Source organism: Indicator indicator, chromosome 3, assembly GCF_027791375.1.
Source record: "Indicator indicator isolate 239-I01 chromosome 3, UM_Iind_1.1, whole genome shotgun sequence".
Lineage (NCBI taxonomy): Eukaryota > Metazoa > Chordata > Aves > Piciformes > Indicatoridae > Indicator > Indicator indicator.
Genome location: NC_072012.1, coordinates 47,817,720 through 47,839,748, shown reverse-complemented (window position 1 = coordinate 47,839,748; position 22,029 = coordinate 47,817,720). Strand labels below are relative to the sequence as shown.

The 22,029-nt window shown below is 46.5% G+C and overlaps 1 protein-coding gene across 5 annotated transcripts in view; it reads left to right on the top strand.

Moving 5' to 3' along the window:
• Positions 1 to 22,029, top strand: part of GRIP1 (glutamate receptor interacting protein 1) — a 290,474-nt gene that overhangs the window by 133,668 nt on the left and 134,777 nt on the right. For all 5 annotated transcript variants that reach the window (XM_054399940.1, XM_054399938.1, XM_054399939.1 and 2 more), the window contains exon 2: positions 21,769 to 21,849. In XM_054399940.1, coding sequence (XP_054255915.1) covers positions 21,769 to 21,849 — 81 coding nt within the window. The remainder of the gene's footprint in view (positions 1 to 21,768; positions 21,850 to 22,029) is intronic.

Genomic DNA, 22,029 nt, shown 5'->3' with positions numbered 1-22,029 from the left:
TAAGAAGGACACAGAGCTGTTGGAGTGAGTCCAGAGGAGGGCCACAAAGGTGATCCAAGGGGTGGAGCAGCTCTGCTGTGAGGACAGGCTGAGGGAGCTGAGGGTGTTCAGCCTGGAGAAGGGGAGGCTCTGGATGGACCTTAGAGCTGCCTGCCAGTACGTGAAGGGATCCTACAAGAAGGCTGGAGAGGGACTTTTCGTGAGGCTGTCTAGCAGTAGGACAAGGGGAAAGGCTTTTAAGCTGAGGGAGAGTAGGTTTAGACTGGATCTTAGGAAAAAGTTCTTCTGTATGAAGGTCAGGAGACTCTGGAATAGGTTGCCCAGGGAGGTTGTGGATGCTTCCTCCCTGGGGTTGTTCAAGGCCAGGTTGGATGAAGCCTTGAGCAGCTGAGTCCAGTTGAGATGCATCCCTGCCCATGGCAGGGGGGGTTGGAGTAGATGATCTCTGAGGTGCCTTCCAACCTGAGCCACTCCATGATCTTTAAGAGAAGAACCTAGTGAGACAGCATATTGTTTTTATGAAACTTCCATGTATGTGGGTCTTGGCATGACCTGTGGGAATAGACACTGTTTGTTCTCTGCTCCCTTTTTATACAACTTTTAGTTAACTTTTTACATGGAAGTCTCAGTCTACTCCTGTTGTATACTGGAAGCAACAGAAGCAATCCTGAGGCAACTCCAGCCAATCATGTGAGAAGGGAAAAACTGTAAGGGGTGCTTACAAAAACAATTTATCTGCCAAGACTTTGCATTCACTTTGCTTTGTCTTTAGGTTGTCATTGACACTTTCATACTTACATTCCATCCATACAGTGCCAGCACAATCACTGTCATTGTTATCTCTGTTCCTCTGCTGAGCAGAATGCTAAAGAAAGTGCCTGAACCAAGTGGTTCTGCATGCTTGAAAGGGGATTAAGAGTTCTGGTACCTTGTTTTCAGCTCCCACTCAGATTCTTTGAGCTGGGGATGGTGATGGAAAATACTCAGAGCTCTTGCTAGCTCCCTGATTCATTTGCTTCTCACAAAGAGAAGCTTAGCCCAGAATTAGAGAAGACAGCTTAGGAAGGGAGAGCAGCAAAGTACTAATTCCTTCTGTGATACCAGTGTCTTGGTGTCTCTTGCCAAATCAGCTTCTCCAGTGTTTTCTAATTTGGCCTTTTGCTGTTAGGAGGAGAAACTCAAAGCAGGGGACTTTGAACTTCTGTGTAATTTCAAGTCAGGCTGCTTCAGTTCTACAGTGTAATTAAAGGAGCTTGGAAAGGCATTGAGGAGTTGAAAAGTGAATTAGTCTCTTCCCATTCATCCCTCCAAGGTGTTTCTTCCTTTCTTTTCCCTCTGCAGCCTGATTTAGACATATTTTCCTCTTATTTCCTTCTTCTTTACCTTGCACACAGCACCCTGTGCACTGCATATGTTGACTTTCTGTGGTGTTTCCTGTCAGACTTACTCTATCACAGTATTACGGAATCAACCAGGTTGGAAAAGACCTTTGAGATCATCCAGTCCAACCTATCACCCAACACCATCTCATCAACTGAACCATGGCACTAAGTGCCTCATCCAGGCTTATTTTAAACACTTCCAGGGATGGTGACTCCAGCAGCCCCCTGGGCAGCACATTCCCATGGCCAATCTCTCTTGCTGGGAAGAATTTCTTCCTCATATCAGCCTAAGCCTCCTCTGGCACAGCTTGAGACTGTGTCCTCTCCTTCTGTCACTCCTTTTTCATTCCTTCTCTTCTGCATATGCTGTCAATAAGTAGTGTCCCCATCAAGGGAAGGAGTTTAGACCAGAAGAAGCAAGCAGAATGAATGCTGCTTGTGGACCATGCGAAAGGACAGCTCTGGTGTTTGGCATCCCTCACCTCCAGACTGACCTCATTCAGGAGTGCGAGGCATGGAAGCCAGTTTCACAGAGCTGTTTGGTGGAATGAGCAACGCTTTTAGGAGACAGTGTGGGTTCAGAAAGCATCAATGCCACCAGCTCAGGTGCCCTACAGCTCCCTTGAGGATTCATCTACTTTGGTTTATACTTTGCATGGAAATGGCAACTTTGAACACCCATAAAACTTGTAGACAGTGACCTTATTTATTCTCTTAAGGCAGCAGACAGGAATAATAATGGAAGTTGTTTTGTTGGGTTTGTTTGTTTGTTTGTTTGGGGTTTTTTGTGGAGTATAAGAGACAAGGGGGAAATGTTAGCCAGATGTCTCGAGCACAAGCCCTGTGAGGAGAGGCTGAGGGAGCTGGGGGTGTTTAGCCTGGAGAAGAGGAGGCTCAGGGCAGACCTCATTTGCTGTCTACAACTACCTGAAGGGAGGTTGTAGCCAGGTGGGGGTTGGTCTCTTCTCCCAGGCAACCAGCACCAGAACAAGAGGACACAGTCCCAAGCTGCGCAGGGGGAAGTTTAGGCTTGAGGTGAGGAGAAAGTTCTTCACAGAAAGAGTATTTGGCCATTGGAACGTGCTGCCAGGGAGGTGGTGGAGTCACCGTCCCATCCCCACCACCACCATGTGGAGATTCAGATTGGATGTTAGGAAGAAATTCTTCCCCATGAGGGTGGTGAGACACTGGCACAGGTTGCCCAGGGAGGTGGTGGAAGCCTCATCCCTGGAGGTTTTTGCAGCCAGGCTGGATGTGGCTGTGAGCAACCTGCTGTAGTGTGAGGTGTCCCTGCCCATGGCAGGGGGATTGGAACTGGATGATCCTTGAGGTCCCTTCCAGCCCTGACAGTTCCATGATTTTGTGATTAACAACACTCATTCTGTAGTCAGCAGCTGTCCTGACTCCTCATAGGAAATGTTTTCAAAGGCACATTTCTACCCAGCCTAGAACAATATGCATGTTCAAGCCTTTATAAGACCCAGGAAGCAGAATCTGTTGGCTGAGGAGTGCAGGAACTTGCTTTTTTTCATGCTCTCAGGACAGCCCAGGGCAGCTGCTTATGCCTGTTAGTCTGAATGGCTTCATTCTTCTTTGTTTCGATACTTAGTGGTGTCGCACACCTTGATTGGTTCCATCATTAGATTGCAGCACACAGTGAAGGTGCCTCTTTTCCTTAGGGACCTTGCAAGAGAGGTGGCACAGCAGTCTGTGATCTCTCAGGGCTTGGCAGACAACAGGCTAAAAGCCACTGCCTTACCCACCCATTCTTGTGAGGCTCAGTGGCTTGCTTTGCTGTTCTTGTGGTCTTAACAAGAGGGCAGCTGAAGAGGAGCCAGCAGTGTGCCCAGGTGGCCAAGAAAGCCAAAGGCATCCTGGCTGGGATTAGGAATGCTGTGTCCAGCAGGAGCAGGGAGGGGATTGTCCCCTGGGACTCAGGTCTGGGGAGGCCACACCTGGAGTGTTGTGTCCAGTTTTGGACACCTCAGTACAAGAGAGATGTGGAGGTGCTGGAGCCAGGGCAGAGGAGGGCAAGGAAGCTGTGAAGGGCCTGGAGAATAAATCTGATTAAGAGAGACTGAAGGAGCTGGGGATGGTTAGTTTGGAAAAGAGGAGGCTGAGGGGAGACCTCCTGGCTCTCTATGACTACCTGAAAGGAGGTTGTGGAGAGGTTGGTGCTGGTCTCTTCTCCCAGGTCATTAGTGATAGAAGAAGAGGGAATGGCCTCAAGCTGCCACTGGGTAGGTTTAGGCTGGACATTAGGAAACATTTTTTCAGGGCAAGAGTGGTGAGGGATTGGAATGTGCTGGGCAGGGAGGTGGTGGAGTCCCCAAGCCTGGCTGTGTTTGAAGGTGGTTTGGCTGTGGTGTTGGGGCTGTGGTTTAGGGGTGAGCCTTGCAGAGCAGGGCTCTTGGTTGGCCTTGGTGATCCTGAGGGCTTTTTCCAACCTGAATGTTTCTGTGATTCTGTGCTCAACTGTCTGACTGCAGCAAAGGGCTTGCTTTGTGCACCAGAGAAGTCACAGCTTGGGATCATTGGCATTTCATTTAAAATACCTGTTATTTCTTCAAATACTTAAAGATCAAACTTCTACTGTCATCTGTCAGACATCTTATCCCCTATTATATTGATAGAGAGTCTGTCCTCTGTGTTTTCTTGTTGCCTTGGTCAATAGAATTCCAGCTGTGCCTGCAGTGGTGTTTTCTGGTTGATAGGGGTGGTAATGCTGGCTTACAGGGATGCTTCCTGACATAAGATATTGATGTTGTCTGGGTTTCAAAGCTACAGCAAGCACTTGAAAGCCTTTTACTCTGTTCTTGCTCAGGAATTGCAATTTTAGTGTTTTTCTGTCATTTCTTATCTGGAGTGTTTCTCCCTTCCTTCCCAGTGGCAGTTTGCATTAATGTGGGCTGCGTTCTGCACCAGGCTCCGCTTTGAGAAGCTGCAGATAATGAAGAAAACAGCATCCTTGTGAAATAATGATGTGGCCTATTTGCTTTAACTTACTTTTTCTCAGGAGCTTACCACAGATGTCTTCCACTGGCTGTGTAGTGTGCAGATGTTAATATATTTAGCACTTGCTTGAGCCTGAAGTTATATGCATCAAGAGAAGCACAGCCAGCAGGTCGAGGGAGGGGATTCTCCCTCTCTACACCACGCTGGTGAGACCCCACCTGGAGTACTGTGCCCAGTTCTGGAGCCTCTATTACAAGAAGGATCTGGAGGTGCTGGAAACTGTCCAGAGAAGGGCCATGAGGGTGATCAGAGGGCTGGAGCTCCTCTGCTATGAGTACAGGCTGAGAGAGTTGGGGTTCTTCAGTCTGGAGAAGAGAAGGCTCTGAGGAGACCTTCTTGTGGCCTTCCAGTATCTGAAAGGGGTCTACAAGAAAGCTGGGGAGGGACTTTTGAGGGTGTCAAGGAGTGATAGGACTGGGGGGAATGGAAAAAAATTTAAATTGGTGGATTCAGATTGGGTGTTAAGAAGAAGTTTTTCACCATGAGGATGGTGAGATGCTGGAAGAGGTTGCCCAGGGAGGTGGTGGAAGCCTCATCCTTGCAAGTTTTGAAGGCCAGGCTGGATGTGGCTGTGAGCAACCTGATGTAGTGTGAGGTGTCCCTGCCCATGGCAGGGGGTTTGAACTGGATGATCCTTGAGGTCCCTTCCAACCCTGACAATTCTATGATCCTATGATTCTGTAGAGGGTTTGTCTTATTAACTGCCTTATATTATGTTTTGGCTCCTAAAATCAGCTTGGTTTCCCTCAGTCTTCATTGTAAAAGCCTGGGCAGACCACAGACTGGCCATGGTAGAGTGATTTGGACTCTCGACATTCATCATGCCATTAGTCTGCCAAAACCAGGACTTGTTTGACCTTCAGAACATGGCAAGTCCAGATAGTTGGCTTGAACTTCTGCCTTAAATGCCATGTTTCTGCAGAGTCCTTTACCTCATCCTGTGTCAGGTTGGTTTGAGCTGTTTTTAATAGGCATAATTTCCTATTATTTTTCATTGCTTTCTATTGCCTTTGGAAGTTTTGTTATTAACCATCCCTTAAAATTAAACACATGTGAATGCATGCACAGTGTTGTGATGGATGTGAAGGTGCAGGCAATGCAGTGTTGTGATGGATGTGAAGGTGCAGGCAATGCACAGAGTTGTGATGGATGTGAAGGTGCAGGCAATGCACTGGAAGTAAAAGGAAATATTTAATGATTACCTCACCATTGCTGTAATAGTGACAAAATTTTTAAATGGAGTTTCACACTATGAAAAAGCAGAATCCATGTTTAGTCTTCCTGCAGTTGATGCTGTTGTTGTTTCTAGGAGTTTCAGAGCCAAAGATCTTTTAGATATGCAGTTGTGAATTCTTAAAGGAGGAGGAATCCTGGTTTCAAAGCTTGGGGTGAGTGGGAGGGAGGTGACACGTGGAAAGATTAAAAATGATTTGCAGGGTTTCTTGAAGGTTATTTTTCATGTATGTCACGCATGCATCTGCATCTGTTTCTTTATTGTTATATTTTCTATAGGATCACAAAGAGATGATTCAAACATAGGCTAAGGAAGGTGGTGCAGCACTACAGGCTGGGGACAGAGTGGCTGGAGTGCAGCCAGACAGAAAGGGACCTGGGGGTGCTGGTTGATAGTAGCTGAACAAGAGCCAGCAGTGTGCCCAGGCAGCCAGGAGAGCCAATGGCATCCTGGTCTGGATCAGCAATAGTGTGGCCAACAGGAGCAGGGAGGTTATTCTTCCTCTGTACTCAGCACTGGTCAGGTCACACCTTGAGTGCTGTGTCCAGTTCTGGGCTCCTCAATTCAAGAGAGTTGTTGAGGTATTGGAAAGTGTCCAGAGAAGGGCAATGAAGCTGGGGAGGGGTCTGGAGCACAGCCCTGTGAGGAGAGGCTGAGGGAGCTGGGGGTGTTTAGCCTGGAGAAGAGGAGGCTCAGGGCAGACCTCATTGCTGTCTACAACTACCTGAAGGGAGGTTGTAGCCAGGTGGGGCTTGGCCTCTTCTCCCAGGCACCCAGCAGCAGAACAAGAGGACACAGTCTCAAGCTGTGCCAGGGGAGGTTTAGGCTGGATGTGAGGAGGAAGTTCTTCACAGAGATGGTGATTGCCCATTGGAATGTGCTGCCCAGGGAGGTGGTGGAGTTGCTAATCCTGGAGATGTTCAAGAGAAGCCTGGATGAGGCACTTGGTGCCATGGTCTGGTTGATTGGATAGGGCTGGGTGATAGGTTGGGCTGGATGATCTTGGAGGTCTCTTCCAACCTGCTTGATTCTGTGATTCTATGGTGGAAGCCTCAACCCTGGAGGTTTTTAAGGCCAGGCTGGATGTGGCTCTGAGCAACCTGCTGTAGTGTGAGGTGTCCGTGCTCATGGCAGGGGGGTTGGAAATGGGTGATCCTTGAGGTCCTTTCCAACCCTAACTATTCTATGATTCTCTGATAAGTCAGATGTGGGCAAACAGTTCTAATAATTACCATGTTGGAAAATTTAAGGAATACTGCAGACAATGAACTGCTTGCTCTGAAAAAGCTTTGAGATTCAATAGGGCACTGTCAAGTACAGAGTAGCTGATAGGTTTGAAGGCTTGCTGTAAAGACCCAGGTGCAGGGTTAAATGCTGGCTGGAGCACAGAAGGTGGCCTAGGCTTTATGTGAGCTTTAAGTAAAACAAATATGTGGATGCTGCTTTGTCAGCTTGACAACTCTTTTGTAACTATGTAACTCCTAAAAGTATATTTGGAAGCCCTTTATTTTAAAAGACTTTTATTCTGCCCTGTGTTCAAACTTGTCACAGCTTCAAAACACAGTGAAGTTTTGCTGGCTACTGAACTTAGACAAAGTTATTGCATGTGGTGGGTTGAAAATTCCATACACGCCCCTCCCCAACATTAAATTTGCCAGACCAGGTGAGTTGGAAGCAACTGAAATCTGTATTTGCAAGCAAAACTACCACCTACAATGGAATGCAATGATTATGTATAAAATAGACAATATTTAGAATGTTTACAGACATTTACAAGGAATGAACAGCACAAGGACCCCCCTGGCCAAAGACCAGGGGACCTACAACAGCTTCTCCCTTCCCTGCCTCCTCCCCTACCCCCTGTACACAAGGGAGGAGAGAGAGAAGCAGAGAAGTTCATAGCAGTCAAAACCATGCAGCCAAGGTCAAGCAGAAGCACAAAGTTAGCATCTCCCAGCCCCAGGAAGTCAGAAGAAAGAGAAATTGTTTGGGGGAACTAAATCTTCTGGTAGATATCTCTCCAATGGCATTGTTTAGAATTATCTTTATTTTCCTTTTCACACCCAGTGGTGATTTGTTTACATTCTACTACTTGCTGCTGAAGAGCTGTGAAAAATTTTAAAGGCATAGCCTCAGACTACCACGTTGCACAGACAGTAAACTCTTCCAGGGTGTAGGGGCTGTGAAAGGAGGGGAACATTCCACAAGGACACAAGGAAGGTGCCAGGTTTTATAGCCTGACTCTTGAAAGAAGTGCATTCTGAAAGATCAGTTTTTCACTAAGCCCTGAGCTGTGCCAATTTGGGCTAATGGGCATCATCTGGACTATAAATAACTGGGGCAACCCCCCTGGCGTGCCAACAGGAATGTGCTGGTAATGGTATAAATGCTCATGCAGCTCCTACTGCACCCAGCCTTAGGATTATTTTATGCATCAAATAAAGCTTATTAAGTGGGATTTTAAAAGGCTGACTGTAGTGCTGTAAAATTACACAACATATTACCAGGATGGAAATGTACACTTCATGTTGTCCAGGCCTGAGTTACACTTGGGCAACTTTTTGGTTTAAAGAGACCACATGGATGTAAACCACAGCACAGGGAGTTCCACCTCAGAGGTGCCTTGCTGGGGAACAGTTCATAGAGAAGGTGCAACATAGAAGATGCTCTGCCCTGGTGAGGCCCCACCTGGAATTTTGCTTTCAGTTCTGGGCTGCCCAGTTGAAGAGGGACAGGGATCTACTGGAGAGAGTCCAACAGAGAGCTACAAGGATGCTGAAGGGACTGGAGCACTGCCTTGTGAGGAAAGGCTGAGAGCCCTGGGGCTGGTTAGACTGGAGAGGAGAAGACTGAGAGGGGATCTGATCAATGTCTATCAATAGCTGAGGGCTGGGGGTCAGGAAGGAAGGGACAGGGACAGCCTCTGCTCACTTGTGCCCTGGGATAGGACAAGGGGCAATGGATGGAAACTACAGCACAGCAGGTTCCACCTCAACATGAGGAAGAATTTCTTGACTGTAAGGGTGACAGAGCACTGGAGCAGGCTGCCCAGAGAGGTTGTGGAGTCTCTTTTCTGGAGACTTTCCAGCTCCATCCTGTGTGACCTGTGCTGGATTCTCTGGTCCTGGTCTGGCAGGGGGCTTGGAGTCAATGATCTTTGGAGGGCCCTTCCTAACATCCTGATTCTTTACCCAGTGGCTATCCCAGTCAGTGTGTGCACTGTGCTTCAGTGGCAAATTAGCCAGTCTTTGTGCCAAGTCATGCCCGGTAAGAATAGCTGGTAGGATCCTAGGCTAAAGCTGTAAGCACAGTTATCTGTGTGATTTCTGGAATGAAAAGTATGTGAGAGAGATTTTTTCACAAGATCTTCTGAAGAAGAGAAGAGTGTTATTAGGAGTAATAGAATGACAGCTGAAGCAAGCAAAGAAAATTGTAGACTGATGGAGGGAGCTATTTTCCAGTTGTGAGATCTGATGCATCCTGTGGAACAGTTTCCAAAAGGAAAACAGTGGGGATGTCATTACTAGAGACACTTACAGACACAAGTAGGCAGCAAAATGCATGATTCAATTTACTCCAGATAGCATTAGTACAGCACTGGAATGGAAGTGAGATAACTACCCTCATGAAAAAATTACTATTCCTAACTTCTTGTCTTTGTGTTGTGACTTTGCTTACTCTTAATTTTCCTGAAGAAGGCTGAGCTCCTGTGTTCTAAGCAACTGAACTTGCTTTTTATACAACTTAAATGACAGTCTCACTGTTTCAGCTGTTAACTTTCATCATTGCTTTCCCATGCAATTAGCTTCTGCTTTCCCTGGTATGCAGTAGAAAGGTTCCCAGTTAATATCCTCTCTTCCCTCAATCCCTGTCAGCTGTAGTTCTGGCAACCTGGGCAGATATTCCTGATCTGCTTTGTATTATAGTTTGCACAAGGAGGTATCTTCCTCATGAGAAGATCATTATTCATATATCTGAATATCCTATGTATATATGAATACATAGGAGAAGGCTTGGGGCAGTGTGGCTGGAGAGCTGCCTAGCAGAAAGGGACCTGGGGGTTCTAACTGACAAGCAACTGGATATGAGCCAGCAGTGTGCCCAGGTGGCCAAGAAAGCCAAAGGCATCCTGGCTGGGATTAGAAATGCTGTGTCCAGCAGGAGCAGGGAGGGGATTGTCCCCTGGCACTCAGCTCTGGTAAGGCCAAACCTGGAATATTGTGTTTGGTGTTGGGCACCTGAATCCAAGAGAGATGTGGAGGTGCTGGAGCCAGGGCAGAGGAGGGCAAGGAAGCTGTGAAGGGCCTGGAGAATAAATCTGATGAAGAGAGACTGAAGGAGCTGGGGATGGTTAGTGTGAAAGAGAGGAGGCTGAGGGGAGACCTCCTGGCTCTCTACAACTCCCTGAAAGGAGGTTGTGGAGAGGTTGGTGCTGGTCTCTTCTCCCAGGTCATTAGTGATAGAAGAAGAGGGAATGGCCTCAAGCTGCCACTGGGTAGGTTTAGACTGGACATTAGGAAACATTTTTTCAGGGCAAGAGTGGTGAGGGATTGGAATGTGGTGGGCAGGGAGGTGGTGGAGTCCCCAAGCCTGGCTGTGTTTGAAGGTGGTTTGGGTGTGGTGCTTGGGGCTGTGGTTTAGGGGTGAGCCTTGTAGAGTAGGGTTCTGGGTTGGCCTTGGTGATCCTGAGGGGCTTTTCCAACCTGCATGCTTCTGTGATTCTGTGAAAGCCTCATACATTTCACTTATGAGATGCCTATATTATTTCCAGAAACAAGAAACCAGAGCTCAAGAGAGCAGAGTGAAACTCCCTTTGAATCGTATAATTATGTAAAGACTCAGTAACGATTCTGGTTTCTGGCATTCAGGTTTAATCTCTTCCCAAATGCTTGGTGCTGTATAAACAAAAAGACATATATATCAGATTTGCAGTAGTTTGTGGTTGGGATGTTATTTAAATAGGATTACTTCTGGAGTAGATAATCCACTGAAGTGAATTTCACCAAATGCTAATATCTCTTGAGACATATCTTTGGTTTTCTGCGGATCCTGCATGATTCGGATGGTCTTGGAAAATTTTGAATTTTCCTGAGCAAAACACATTTTGGAGGAGATCAGCATATGGAGCCATTTAGGACACCAAGCATTTCCATTCTCAGGCTCACAGGATGTTAGGGGTTGGAAGGGACCTCTGGAGATTTTCCAGTCCAACCCCCCTGCCAGAGCAGGACCATAGAATCCAGCACAGGTCACACAGGAACACATCCAGACAGGGCTGGAAAGGCTCCAGAGAAGGAGACTCCACAACCTCTCTGGGCAGCCTGCTCCAGTGCTCTGTGAGCGTCACAGTGATGAAGTTCCTCCTCATGTTGAGGTGGAACCTCCTGTGCTGTAGTTTCCATCCATTACCCCTTGTCCCATCCCAGGGCACAAGTGAGCAGAGGCTGTCCCTTGCTTCTCGACACCCAGCCCTCAGATATTTATAGATATTGATTAGATCTCCTCTCAGTGTCTCCTCTCCAGACTAATAATGCAAGGAAAACTATACAAAGTCCATCACAAAACATATCCTGCCATTTCTAAACACATTTATTAAATCCCCTCTCAGTCTTCTCTTCTCCAGACTAACCAATCCCAGGGCTCTCAGCCTCTCCTCATCAGGCAGTGCTCCAGTCCCTGCAGCATCCTTGTAGCTCTCCATTGGACTCTCTCCAGCAGATCCCTGTCCTTGTTGAATTGGATAGCCCAGAACTGGATGCAGTATTCCAGGTGGGGTCTCACCAGGGCAGAGCAGAAGGGGAGGAGAATCTCCCTGGATCTACTGGACACACTCCTTTGAATGCATCCCATTGGCCCTCTTGGCCACCAGGGCACATTGCTGTCCCATGCAGAACTTGTTGTCCACCAGCACTCCCAGGTCCTTCTCCTTGGGGCTGCTCTCCAGCAGATCCCCTCCTAACCTGTACTGCTGCAGTTTATTCTTCCTCCCCAGGTGCAGGACTCTGCACTTATCCTTGTTGATCCTCATTAGGTTTCTCTCTGCCCAGCTCTCAGTCTGTCCAAGTCTCACTGGATGGCCACACAGCCTTCAGGTGTCTCAGCCAAGACTCCCAGTTTGGTGTCATCAGCAAACCTGCTGAGCAGACATTGTCTGTTTGTCTGTCTGTCCCCTCATCAATGTCATTGATGAAGATGTTGAACAGGACCAGACCCAGCACTGATCTCTGTGGGACTCCACTAGTTACAGCTCTCCAGCTGGACCTGGCACCATTGACCACCACTCTTTGGACTCTGTTGTGTAACCATTCAGGTGCCTAAGCACAGGCATTGGAAATTAACTTTGGACAAGCAAACTGGGAGGATATTCAGACCATGTTTCAACTGGTCAGGCTTTCTAAGGCATTGTAAATATCAAGTGGAAATGGATTTGTGTTTATGCATACTTAGAGCACCCTACTTCTCTTGCTTCTAGATTAAAACTGAGCAGCTCCTGTAAGAAGTAACCATATAACTCAGAGGGAAAAAAAAAAGGTAGTTAAATTTGCATAAAGTATAATAAAATTTAATAAATTTTCACTTTAGAGAGATACCACAGTTACTCATTGCAGGCTATAACTGTTAAAATTAAGTTTCTAAGAAAACCAGAGGGCATGTTCTGCTAAACATGGGTAAGAAAATTGCCAGAGGAGCTATTCTAGCTTTTACTTCTCATAATTCTTCCATGTCATACACACCAACAAATGTTACTTATGGAAGTGTTTGAAACCTTGTGTTTTCTTAATAAAGGCTGCTGGAGAGCAGTGAGCACAGAGCTTTGTAAGAAAGGAGTAAGATGCAGTGCATTCATATTTGGCCTACTTGGAGCCCAGTTCACTAATGACTCTTTTACATGCAGCTCTGAGGAGGTTTCAGCTATTTCTAAGCACTCCTTTGAAGAGCAGCATTGCCATTTGGCAAATGAAGTTTCATTGTAAGTGACTGAAGGCATAGCTCTCCAAGAAACTCAGAAGAATTGTTATTCCTCTGCACCAGCAGCAGAAATGAATGCTTGCTTTCATGGTTGGAGCTCCCATAGCAGGAGTGAAAGGGCTGGCATGTGAGCACAGCAAATTGCTGCCAGTTTGTGGCTTGGTGATGCATATACATTCCAAACCTGGGCATTGTACATCTGCTGGAGGACCTTACTCAATTTTGTCCCCTTTTTTTTGACTCTCTACACTCTGACAGAGCTGTGGTGACATTGTGGCAACCATGAATGTTCACAGTCTCATATATCAGAGTCAATGTGAATTGACCCTCACAAGGTGAGATCTCACAGTCTCACAGTATGTCAGAGGTTGAAGGGACCTCAGGAGGTCATCAGGTCCAACCCCCCCTGCCAGAGCAGCATCACTTAGGGGAGTCCACACAGGAATGCATCCAGGTGGGTTTGGAAAGTCTCCAGAGAAGAAGACTCCACAACCCCCCTGGACAGCCTGTTCCAGTGCTCTGTCACCCTCACTGCAAAGAAGTTTCTCCTCATGTTGAGGTGAAATCTTCTCTGTTCAAGTTTGTCTCCACTGTTCCTTGGCTTATCACTGTGCATCACCCAAAAGAGCCTGGCCCCCTCCACTTGACCCCCACCCCTCAGCTATTGAGAGACATTGGTCAGATCCCTCTCAGCCTTCTCTTCTCCACACTAAACAGCCCCAGGGCTCTCAGGCTCTCTTCACAGGGGAGATGCTCAAGTCCCCTAAGCATCCTCCTGGCTCTCCCTTGGACTCTCTCCAGCAGGTCTCTGTCTCTCTTGAACTGTCCAAAACTGGACACAGGGTTGTAGGTGTGGTCTCAGCAGGTCAGAGTAGAGAGGTAGAAGAACTTCCCTAGACCTGCTGGCCACACCTTTCTTGATTCATCCCAGGATCTCATTGGCTCTCTTGGCCACAAGAGCACACCTGTTCTAGGATATTAATTTTCCAGGATGTTAATTTTCTCTAGACTTTTGTGTTGTTTGAAAGCAAGCCTCAAAACATCCTTAAAAACATCCTCCTTTCCCTGGAAAAATACATCTCTGAGGTGATTTCTTTTTCATTGTGGTTGTTAATGACAGTTCTAAGGATGAAAGCGACACCAGGTTAAGAACATTTTTGCCACATCTCCCATCAGCAGCCCAAATAAAATTCTCACTGTTCACTGCTTCCCAGCAAACTTCAATGTGATTTATTGATTCAAGTGTGTTCAGTAATTCAGTTGTAAAGCTTATCAGAGTTATAGGACTTCCATTTACTTTTATAAGCTTTAATTATTTCAAAACAACAACAAAAGTCTAGTTGGAGTCGTGTGTCCCATTGAGTCCTGTATCTGGTTGGAGTCTAGTTGGAGTCTTGTACCTAGTGGAGTCCCTCAGGGGTCAGTTCTGGGACCAGAGCTGTTCAATCTATTCATCAATAACCTGGATGAGGGCACAGAGAGCACTGGCAGCAAGTTTGCTGCTGGCACCAAACTGGGTGGGGTGGCTGACACAGGAGGGTTGTGCTGCCATTCAGCCAGACCTGGGCAGGCTGAGAGCTGGGCAGGGAGGAACTGAATGAAATTCAACAAGGGCAAGGGGAGAGTCTGGCACCTGGGAAAGAACAACCCCATGGAGCAGGAGAGGTTGGGGACTGAGCTGCTGGAGAGCAGTGAAGGGGAAAAGGCCCTGGGGGTCCTGGTGGATAGAAGGTTGACCATGAGCCAGCAATGTGCTCTGGTGGCCAAGAAGGCCAAAGCCATCCTGGGGTGGATTAGAAGGGCTGTGGTTAGGAGGTCCAGAGAGGTTCTCCTGCCCCTCTACTCTGCCCTGCTGAGGCTGCATCTGGAATATTGTGTCCAGTTCTGGGCCCCTCAGTTCAAGAAGGACCTCAGGGAACTGATTGAAAGAGTCCAGCACAGAGCCACACAAATGGTGAAGGGAGTGGAAGATCTTCCTTATGAGGAGAGCCTGAGGGAGCTGAGGGCTCTGTAGCTTGGAGAGGAGGAGCCTGAGAGGTGACCTCATTCATGGTGATGAAGATGTGCAGGGGGAGTGCCCAGAGGCTGGAGCCAGGCTCTGCTGGGTGATGCCCAATGCCAGCACAAGGGGCAGTGGGTGGAAATTGAGGCATAGGAAGTTCCATGGAAACAGGAGGAAACTGTGAGGGTGCTAGAACACTGGAAGAGGCTGCCCAGGGGGGTTGTGGAGTCTCCCCCTCTGGAGGTAGTCAAAACCCACCTGGATGTGTTCCTGTGTGATCTGCTCTAGGTGATCTGCTCTGGCAGGGGGTTGGACTGGATGAGTTTTTGAGGTCCCTTCCAACCTCTAACCATCTGTGATTCTGTCAAGAGCTGGGTAGTTGTATTCTTGCTGTGATTCATTTACAGCTGTTGTTGGTATCTTTCTACTGATTGTGACTACTACTGGTTGTATTTGTTGGAGTATTGCATGAATATTCAGAGTTACTTCGTCAGCTCTCATTCAGAATTATTTGGTCTTTAAGTTCAGGGAGAAAGATTTGTTCACTGTCTTTAGCAGAAGTCTTCTCTCCTGGAAGCTGTGGAGCAGTATGGTAGCCAAGCTTCAGCTCCCTTCTCAGTGTTTTTTTCTGTCCCATTGCTGTAAATCAACCTGAAAATTACATTTTCCAGAATTTGTAACAGTTCAGAGAAAATGTTGCTGCAATTTTACCAGAAACAAAGAACTGGAATTTAGGAGATGAGCCTACATGGGATGAGGAACGTTTTTCTAGAGTGGCCCTGATGTCTTTTTAGTGGCTGGGCTGCTCCCAGGGGTGCACAGGGAATCTCAAGTTAAGATGCCCTCTTCTGCCTGATCCAAGGCAGCGTTTGGAACTGATTGTAAAGGAGATAGCTTTAATCTGTTTTACTTTGTATGACATACCTCAGGTGTTGGTCAGAGCAAGCAAGCAAGACCGAATGATTGTGCAGCTGGGAGTTTGGGTACTCATCTGTGACTGTGAGACTGAGGCTTGAGTCCTTAAAGCTCCAGTAAATATTTCATCTGCCTTACAGAATCTGTAACAGAAGGGTCTGAGTTGAGAAGGGAGTAAGGTGTGGCAGAAGTGGTCCTAAAACTTGTGCTGAGGCTGTGTAAGCCTTCCTCAACTTTAGAGCACATCAGTGGATATCTGTTTACATCCCTGAAACTTTCCAGCTGAAAACTGTGGGAATAACTGAGAATGCTGCAGCTCAGTCACTGGTATTACACTGTGCCAAAAAAAAAAAAACCCAAAAGAGATGTTTTTAAGTAACTGGCATGAAGTTCAGCATTACAGATAAAATTCAGGATAAGTTTCAGATATAGGAAGTGTGAGAACCTGTGGTGTTTTGTGCTGTACTCACAGGGAATTAGTGATAGAACAAGAAGGAATGGCCTCAAACTGCTGCTGGGTAGGTTTAGACTGGACATTAGGAAATCTTTTTTCATGGCAAGAGTGGTCAGGAATTGGAATGTGCTGGGCAGGGAGGTGGTGGAGTCCCCAAGCCTGGCTGTGTTTGAAGGTGGTTTGGCTGTGGTTTAGGGGTGAGCCTTGTGGAGTAGGGTTCTGGGTTGGCCTTGAGGGTCTTTTCCAACCTGAATGTTTCTGGGATTCTGTGATTCATAACATTTTGTCACTTCTGGTGAAAAGTATTCTTCATTATAAAGTGAAGGAGTGGCAAATTTCTGTGAATGGGATAATGCAGATCTGGGAATGCCTGAAATAATAACTGTGCCCCTGGTGCTTTTAATTTTTGAGAAACTAGTCTTGGGAATGTTTTCTCAGCTGTAATCATCCTCTTGCCATCTTGCTGTGTTCTCATCCCCTACCTCTTGTGGTGAGTTGAAATTGCTCCCCAAAATAAAATTGCCAGACCAACTCAGGTGGAAGCAAATGAAGCTCTATTTACAAGCACAACTACAATCTAAAATATGAAATGCAATGAATATGTACCAAATATACAATATTTACATATATGTACAATTTATAAACAACACAAGACCTCCCCTGGACAAAACCAGGGGGTTACCAACAGCTTCCCCCTCCCTGCTGCCTTCCCCACTCTATACCAAGTAAAAGAGAGAGAAGAGCAGAGAGAGCTGTTAGTACTTAGCCTCAACAAAGAAATGCAGCCAAGGTCAGCAAGACAGCAGAACCAACCACCTAGTATCTGCTAGAGCAGGGTAGCCAAAAAGAGAGGGAGTTAGTTTACACAAGTAACTTTCTGTTGGTTTTCAGACCAATGAGATTGTTTAGACCTTATTATTAATCACTATTGCAGAGGGACCTTGCCAGGCTGGACAGATGGGCAGAGTCCAACAGGATGGCATTTAACAAGTCCAAGTGCCAGGTGCTGCACTTTGGCCACAACAACCCCATGCAGAGCTACAGGCTGGGGACAGAGTGGATGAGAGCAGCCAGGCAGAGAGGGACCTGGGGGTGCTGGTTGACAGCAGCTGAACATGAGCCAGCAGTGTGCCCAGGTGGCCAAGAAGGCCAATGGCATCCTGGCCTGCATCAGCAATAGTGTGGCCAGCAGGAGCAGGGAAGTCATTCTGCCCTGTGCTCAGCACTGGTTAGACCACACCTTGAGTGCTGTGTCCAGCTCTGGGCTCCTCAATTTGAGAAGGACATTGAGATACTTGAATGTGTCCAGAGAAGGGCAACAAAGCTGGGGAGGGGTCTGGAGCACAGCCCTGTGAAGAGAGGCTGAGGGAGCTGGGGGTGTTTAGCCTGGAGAAGAGGAGGCTCAGGGGAGACCTCATTGCTGTCCACAACTACCTGAAGGGAGGTTGTAGCCAGGTGGGGATTGGTCTCTTCTCCCAGGCAGCCAGCACCAGAACAAGAGGACACAGTCTCAAGCTGTGCCAGGGGAAGTTTAGGCTGGAGGTGAGGAGAAAGTTCTTCCCAGAAAGAGTGATCTGCCATTGGAATGTGCTGCCCAGGGAGGTGGTGGAGTCACCATCCCTGGAGGTGTTCAAAAAAGGACTGGACATGGCACTTGAAGCCATGGTTTAGTGGTCATGAGGTGCTGGGTGACAGGTTGGACTTGATGATCTCAAAGGTCTTTTCCAACCTGGTTAATTCTATGATTCTATGATTCTTTTCCTTTTTATACCCAATGGTAATTTATTTACATTCTGTCACTTTCTGTTCAATCCGTGGAAAGTTTTCTAGGCTCAGCCTAAAACTGCCACAGCTCTGTGCAGGTGTTTGATTCTCTGCCAGTCTGAGCTTCTCTGCTGTTTCCAACAGTGTAAGCAACAACACGAGCAGTCTTACTCATCCTGTGCATTGAGACAGCTGAAAGTGTAGTCAGCTGAAGCTGTAATGTGCTTCCTTGGGGAGTCTTAGGACTCACAGTAGTTGGAGATGCTTCACAGTGGGGAAGGCTTGAGGAACACCTCATATGTCACTTGCTCTAGTTGTGAAGTCTACTCAGGTGCTACATGATCAAACTCTAGGAAGTTTTAAATTCAACTCTTCCATGGCTAAAGAACAGCTCATCCACTCATAAGCAAGCTGCTGAAGAATGAAAATGAAAACCTGGAAGATAAAAAACTCTTCTCCCTCATAATTCTTTCATATCTATTTTTGAAAAAAAAATTAATATAGCTTCCAAGCTCCTCAATATTAAAAAATTCTCCAAGTTACAAACTTGGTGCCACATTATTTCCCCTGCTCCCAGAGGAATGCAGGTTTTTGCAGAAGAGAAGCAGGTATGAGTGGTGATGCAGAGCTGAGGATGAGCTGTGGTGTGGGGGAGACAAGATATGACAGTGAAAGAGCTTCACTTTTCCTCTCCATGTAGGGAGGCCACAATGGCAGCTGCTGAGTTGTTCAGTAGCTGTTCTCAGTGGGAAAAGGCTTCTTCTTCATACCTGATAGGAGGTAGTTGTGCTTGGTTGCCTTCTGGTGCTGCACAGGGTTTGAACACATTTGCTGGATTCAGCACTGGAGCAGGCTGCCAAGAAAGGTTGTGGAGTCTCCTTCTCCTGGAGACTTTCCAAACCCCACCTGGATGCATTCCTGTGTGGACTACCCTGGGTGATCCTGCTTTGGCCTGAGGGTTGAACTGGATGATGTCTGGAGGTCCCTTCCAACCTCTAACATTCTATGAGTGGTTAGCACCTGGATGTGCAGCAGTGAAGGAAGCATCCTCTAACTCGTTGTGAAGACTTGAAAGAGGGAGTGCTCTTAGCTTTACCTCATCTGTGAACAGCATCTTTGTGTCAGTAGCTTTTACAGCCACCTCAAGAAATGTGCAAATGGTTCAGTGGCCTTTAACCATCAGGATACATTGCATGCCCAGACTCGACTGTTGAGGAAATACCTTCAGGCTTTCCCTCTGTTGCCTCTTGTGTGGTATTAAACTGAATGCAGCAAATACCTAAGGATTTCCTGTAGTCATTTTGGCTAGCACAGAACCAAGCACTTTAGATCACAGGATCACAGGATGTTAGGGGTTGGACCTCCAGAGATCATCCAGTCCAACCCCCCTACCAGAGCAGGACCATGGAATCCAGCACAGGTCACACAGGAACACATCCAGACAGGGCTGGAAAGGCTCCAGAGGAGACTCCACAACCTCTCTGGGCAGCCTGTTCCAGTGCTCTGGGACCCTTGCAGTACAGAAGTTCTTCCTCATGTTGAGGTGGAACTTCCTGTGCTGAAATTTCCATCCATTGCCCCTTGTCCTATCACAGGTCACAAGTGGGAAGAGGCTGTCCCTTCCTTCTTGACACCCATGTAGATGTACCTATCCACGTTGTCCAGTGTGTGATCTTTGTGGGGTTACATTACTGTTGGTTTATTACGATGTGTATTGAGCCCTTAGCCTTGGACAGAGGCCCTCCTTCTATAGTAAGAGCAGCACATCATATAAATGGGTCACAAGATGGTTCCTGTCTCAAAGAATGAATCTTTTGGTTACAGGACAGAGATGCCACCAGCTTAAAAATAGGCAGGAAAGTGCTAAATGCTGTTTATCTACCTCTCAGTTAATAGATAAAGGCAACAAGCCTACAGGGGTAGCTATAAGCAATAGGACTACTTGCTTGTCCAGTTGATTGTTATCTTTGCAGTCTTTAATTAGAAGAATTGTGTGCAGAGCTTTGAAGGGATGATAGGTGAGCTACTGTTACCTGAAGGGGGCTACAAGAAGGATGGAGAGAGACTGTTTGCAAAGGCCTGCAGGGACAGGACAAGAGACAATGGCTTCAGACTAGAGCAGAGCAGATTTAGATTGGATGTTAGCAACAAGTTCTTTACTGTGAGGGTGGTGGAACACTGGAACAGGTTGGCCAGCAAGGTGGTTGAGGTCCCATCCCTAGAGAGATTCAAGGTGAGGCTGGATAGGGCTCTGGGCAACCTGATCTGGTTGAGGATGTCCCTGCTGACTGCAGGAGGGGGGTTGGACTGGATGAGCTTTGAAGGTCCCTTCCAACCCAGACCCTTCTATGAATCTATGATCTTTGTCCTTTGAACAATGTTTGAACAGCAATGGGAGTTCTTTTTGCTGTAGAAAAAAACAATTACTTGCTGCATTTTCATCAAGACACGTGGCTGTAAAATTATATTTTGCTTGCTTTCTTTCACTTTCTTTCACTTTTCTTTCTTTCTCTTTTTCTCTTTCTCTTTCTCTCTTTCTCTCTCTCTGTTTCTCTGTTTCTGTTTCTCTTTGTCTCTTTATCTCTTTCTTTCTCTCTTTCTCTTTCTCTCTCTCTTTTTCTCTTTCTCTCTTTCTCTTTCTCTCTCTCTCTTTCTCTTTCTCTCTCTTTCTCTCCTTCTTTCTCTCTCTCTTTCTTTCTTTGTTCTTTCTTAATTCATTTACTTGTTTTGTTTGTGCATCCACATAACAGTAGCAGAGTTCATTGCAGAGGCACAATTTTAAAAGCCAACAAGCTCTTCTAGTCACTTCTTTCTAAGACCTGGATTTAAATTGAGTTGTGCTGGCCAAACCCCTTATCTTACTTGAGCAAAAGCAGACTGCTGGCTTTGATGCAAGTTTCTAATGGAGTCTGAGACACTGCAAGATAATAAGTGATGTAATCAGCAAAGGCGGCTCAGAATGTCAAGAGTGTCAGCTGACAAGCAAAACTCATTCTCCAGATGTTTTTATGGTTCTACTTGATCTGATGATGCTCTTCCAGATCATGCAGTCTTTGATTCCTTTAGCCATTGATCTGGTTTTGAGCAGGCCTTCATGCACATGCTGTAAACGCATGGGTCTCTTGCAACTGGAAGGCAAACATGCAGATAAAAGGATTTTGCTAATTGTTTAAAGTGTTTGAGCACTTGATTAAAGGACAGGCAAGACAAAAGCCTGATTTGTTTAATTCATTTCTTTTTGTTGAAATAATAAAATGCATAATGTTATTTCTTCTCTTTTGTTCCTATTTCTTTCCTGAGCCTATGGCTTGCCCCTTTTAAAGCTAAGGTATTGTTGATTTTTTCCCCCTGTCATCATTCTTCTCTTCAGAGGGGTGTAGAAGTGACTCAGTTTCTGCCCAAGTCTGCCTTTGACTGATGACTCATCTGCTCATCCCACTGTAGTACTCTCTTCTGCACTGAGGTTGATCAGTGGGTGTTCCAGGTAGCCTTCTGTTTAGACACAGACTGTTGCAGTTCCCTTCTTCAGGCCTGGCCTATTTGGCAACAGCTTCCTGATGTTTTCCCCAGTCAGTCCTTATGTCAGAAAAGGAACCACCTACAGGGGATCCCAAAGGAAAAAGAATGCATCTTTAGAGCTGGAATATTCAAAAGCTCCTGGAAGCCTTACACTCCTGACCAGAGATGATGGTCCCTTTCTCACTCCAGTCTTTGACATGTGAAGCTTCTTAACATGAGGAAAAAAGAAACTTCCCTGATTATGTTAAAGCTAAAAAGGCCTTTGTATATCAAGCCTGTCATCAACTAAGTGTTACCTCTGATTTGATTTTTCCCTCATCCTTTTCAGCTCTGCTAGTCAGAGCTTTGTCATGGAGTTTAAAGGTGACATTGAGTCAGCATTCAGAGTTACCCATCCTCATCTAGCTCTCAGCAGCTCTTGTGCTCTGCATTCCTAGTTCCCCTGGGTAAAGAATATGTTGCAGTTAACATTATATTTAACCAGTAACTGGAAGTGTTGCTTGTTTCCATTTAGATGAGAGTCCTTACACAAAGTCTGCAAACCAGGCAAAGGCACCTGATGGAGCATTGTCTGTGAGGAGACAGAGTATTCCAGGTAAGACTTGCTTTGCTTTTTATAACACCTAACGTGTTTGTGAACAGAAAGGTGATACTAATCAAAATCCAACTAGTTATAAAAAGCAAATTAATGACAGTTATTACCAAGCAACTTTATAAGGAAGCTTCCATGGGAGGTGTAAGGAGTTCCTACAGCTGAGTTACCTCAAGCTTTTGC